Genomic DNA, 2,500 nt, shown 5'->3' on the forward strand with positions numbered 1-2,500 from the left:
CGTTCGTTCTGAAGCATCACGCCGGTTTTCCATTGGAAATCCGAGGCACCGAACTGCAGCGTTGGCAATGTTGTTATTATGATATTTTATGCCGTGATATTAAAAAGCATAGGCCGTGATATGCGCCGTGTTATAACGTGCTATGGTGTGGCGTCGAGGCGGCTGGAAGGACAGAGAGCGAGCGAGGGAGCGAGGGAGGCGGCCAAGGGGACTCCGCGCACGTGTCTCTCTCTCTCTACGCTGCCGTTGCCTCGCCAATCTATCAGGGAGCCTCTGACGTCACAGATGACGTCAGAGGAATCCTTAACCTGGCATCCTCCCAGGCATCGTCACCCTCTGTGTACGCACCCGCAGCTGCCACCCTCCGACCGACCGATCGCCAGCCCATCGCCGAAGGATTTATACTACATTTTGAAGCAACTCGGTGGACCAAAACGGTGGATATTCGTCTCAACAATAGAACAAAACCTTAAATGAAATACAAAATGCTAGAGAAATGAGCGAAATAATAGAAAGGACAGAAGAAGAGAAGAGAGGAGAAGAGAGAAGACGAGAGAGATGAGGACGAGAGAGAGCAAGCAGAGAGAGAGAGAGGAGAGAGCAAGAGAGGAGAGAGAGAGAGAGAGAGAGCAAGAGAGAGAGGAGCAGAGAGAGAGAGAGCAAGAGAGAGAGAGAGCAAGAGAGAGAGAGAGAGAGAGAGAGAGAGAGAGAGAGAGAGAGAGAGAGAGAGAAGAGAGAGCAAGAGAGACAGAGAAGAAGAGACAGAGACAGACAGAGACAGACAGAGACAGAGACAGGGAAAAAGAAAGAGAAAGAGAAAGAGAAAGAGAAAGAAAAGAGAAAGAGAAAGAGAAAGAGAGAAAGAGAGAGACAGGCTTCACAATCTATACTTCGTCAGCTTATCACATCTACTGCTCGCCCTGCCCACTCGCCAGCCATCAGATGCACAACTCGGACCAACACCAACCCAGCTAACCAGCTCAACAACCAATCAACCAGCGTACTAACGCAATAACCAATCCATCCGTCGATTCTACTCATTATCCACCAACACATGAATTTCATCAGTCTATCCATCCATCCATCCACTAATCCATCCAGCCGTCCTTTCGCCATCCACCCTAACTCATCCATCCATCCATCCACTAATCCATCCATCAACTCATCCATCCATCCATCCATCCGCAAATCCTCCATCTTCCTCCTTTTCAACCGCATTATCAATCTACTTGCTAATCAGTCCGTCAGCCAGCTGTCTACCAGCCATTCAATCATTTATCAATAATCCATCTATCATCTGCTCCTTTCTTCCTTCATCACTCTCCTGGCCTTGGATCTCTCTATTTCCTTTTCTTTCTATCCTCTCCTCCTATTCTTCTCTCTTCTCGCCGCCTTTCCCATGCCTTGTTTCTCTTCGCTTTTCCTATGCTCCCTCAATCTTTCATTTCTTCTCCACTTCTCTACCTCACTCATTTCTTCATTTTTTTCTCTCTCTCCTCTACTCTTCTCTTCGCCCTCTTCTCCTATTATCTCTTCTCCTATCACCTCACCTCCCATCCTCTCCTCTCTTCTACCTCCTATATTCTCCGGAGAGGTTGACAGTAGAATGGGGAAGAGGTGGAGGGAGAAGAGAACAGAGACAGAGAGGAGAAGTACGGGGAAAGGAAGAAGTAGAGAGGGGGGTGGGGAATAAAAGTGAGATAAAGAAATGGAGGAAAGACGATAAAACGGGAAAGAGAAGAAGTGAATAACAGCAGGGAGAGGAAGCGAGCAGGTGACTAGTCCACGAGTCCTGTACTTTTATCGGACTCACTCCCCCCTCCCCCCCCCCTCCCCATCGAGCTCCTCCATTCCACGCACGGGATACGGATCTCCGTCAATTTTCACGGTTGATCTCGCCATCTACGTCAACCGCTCCTACGTGTATTTCTTCAATCTCTTCCCCACCCACCTCGTACCCATCTCCCATTATTCCCCTCTCCCTCTCCCTCTCCCTCTCCTTCCATCCCACACGCGCTCGCCCCATCTTCCGATACTCAAACACTCTCTTCTTCTTCTTCTTCTTCTTCTTCTTTTTCTCGTCCTCCTCCTTCTTCTTCTTCTCGTCCTCCTCCCATCCAACTTCTGGAAGCTTCCATTACTTGTCTTTTTTTTGCCATGGGACCTCGACGGTTTTGCTTCTCCACATTTCTCTCTCGTCTCCCCCTCTCCTTTTCTCTCGTTCTTTTCTCTCACTCTCTCTATCTCCATCTTCATACCCACTTCAATTTTCACTACATCCTCCGTTTCTTCTTCATCAATTACATCTTTATTAACATCACTACCATCTTCATCTCCATTAAGAACACTGATGATGCCTAATAATCACCCATCTACGCAAACCTCCGCAAATGCCCCCTAATCCCCTTATACAAGCAAACCCCAAAATTTAATGCATAACAACATAATTGTGAATTATGTATAACATGTATATATTTTTTCACATATTTCTAAACATATA

General features: G+C 47.2%; 1 protein-coding gene across 1 annotated transcript in view; it reads right to left on the reverse strand.

The window, feature by feature from the left end:
- Positions 1-262: 262 nt before the first annotated feature.
- The window catches only part of LOC119595614 (son of sevenless homolog 2-like), a 44,171-nt gene continuing 41,933 nt past the window's right edge, over positions 263-2,500 (reverse strand). Inside the window, exons 24-25 of the mRNA XM_037944724.1 lie at positions 2,259-2,357; positions 263-468 (exon numbers count right to left, since the gene is read on the reverse strand). Coding sequence (XP_037800652.1) covers positions 263-468; positions 2,259-2,357 — 305 coding nt within the window. The remainder of the gene's footprint in view (positions 469-2,258; positions 2,358-2,500) is intronic.

Source organism: Penaeus monodon, chromosome 36 (assembly GCF_015228065.2).
Source record: "Penaeus monodon isolate SGIC_2016 chromosome 36, NSTDA_Pmon_1, whole genome shotgun sequence".
NCBI lineage: Eukaryota > Metazoa > Arthropoda > Malacostraca > Decapoda > Penaeidae > Penaeus > Penaeus monodon.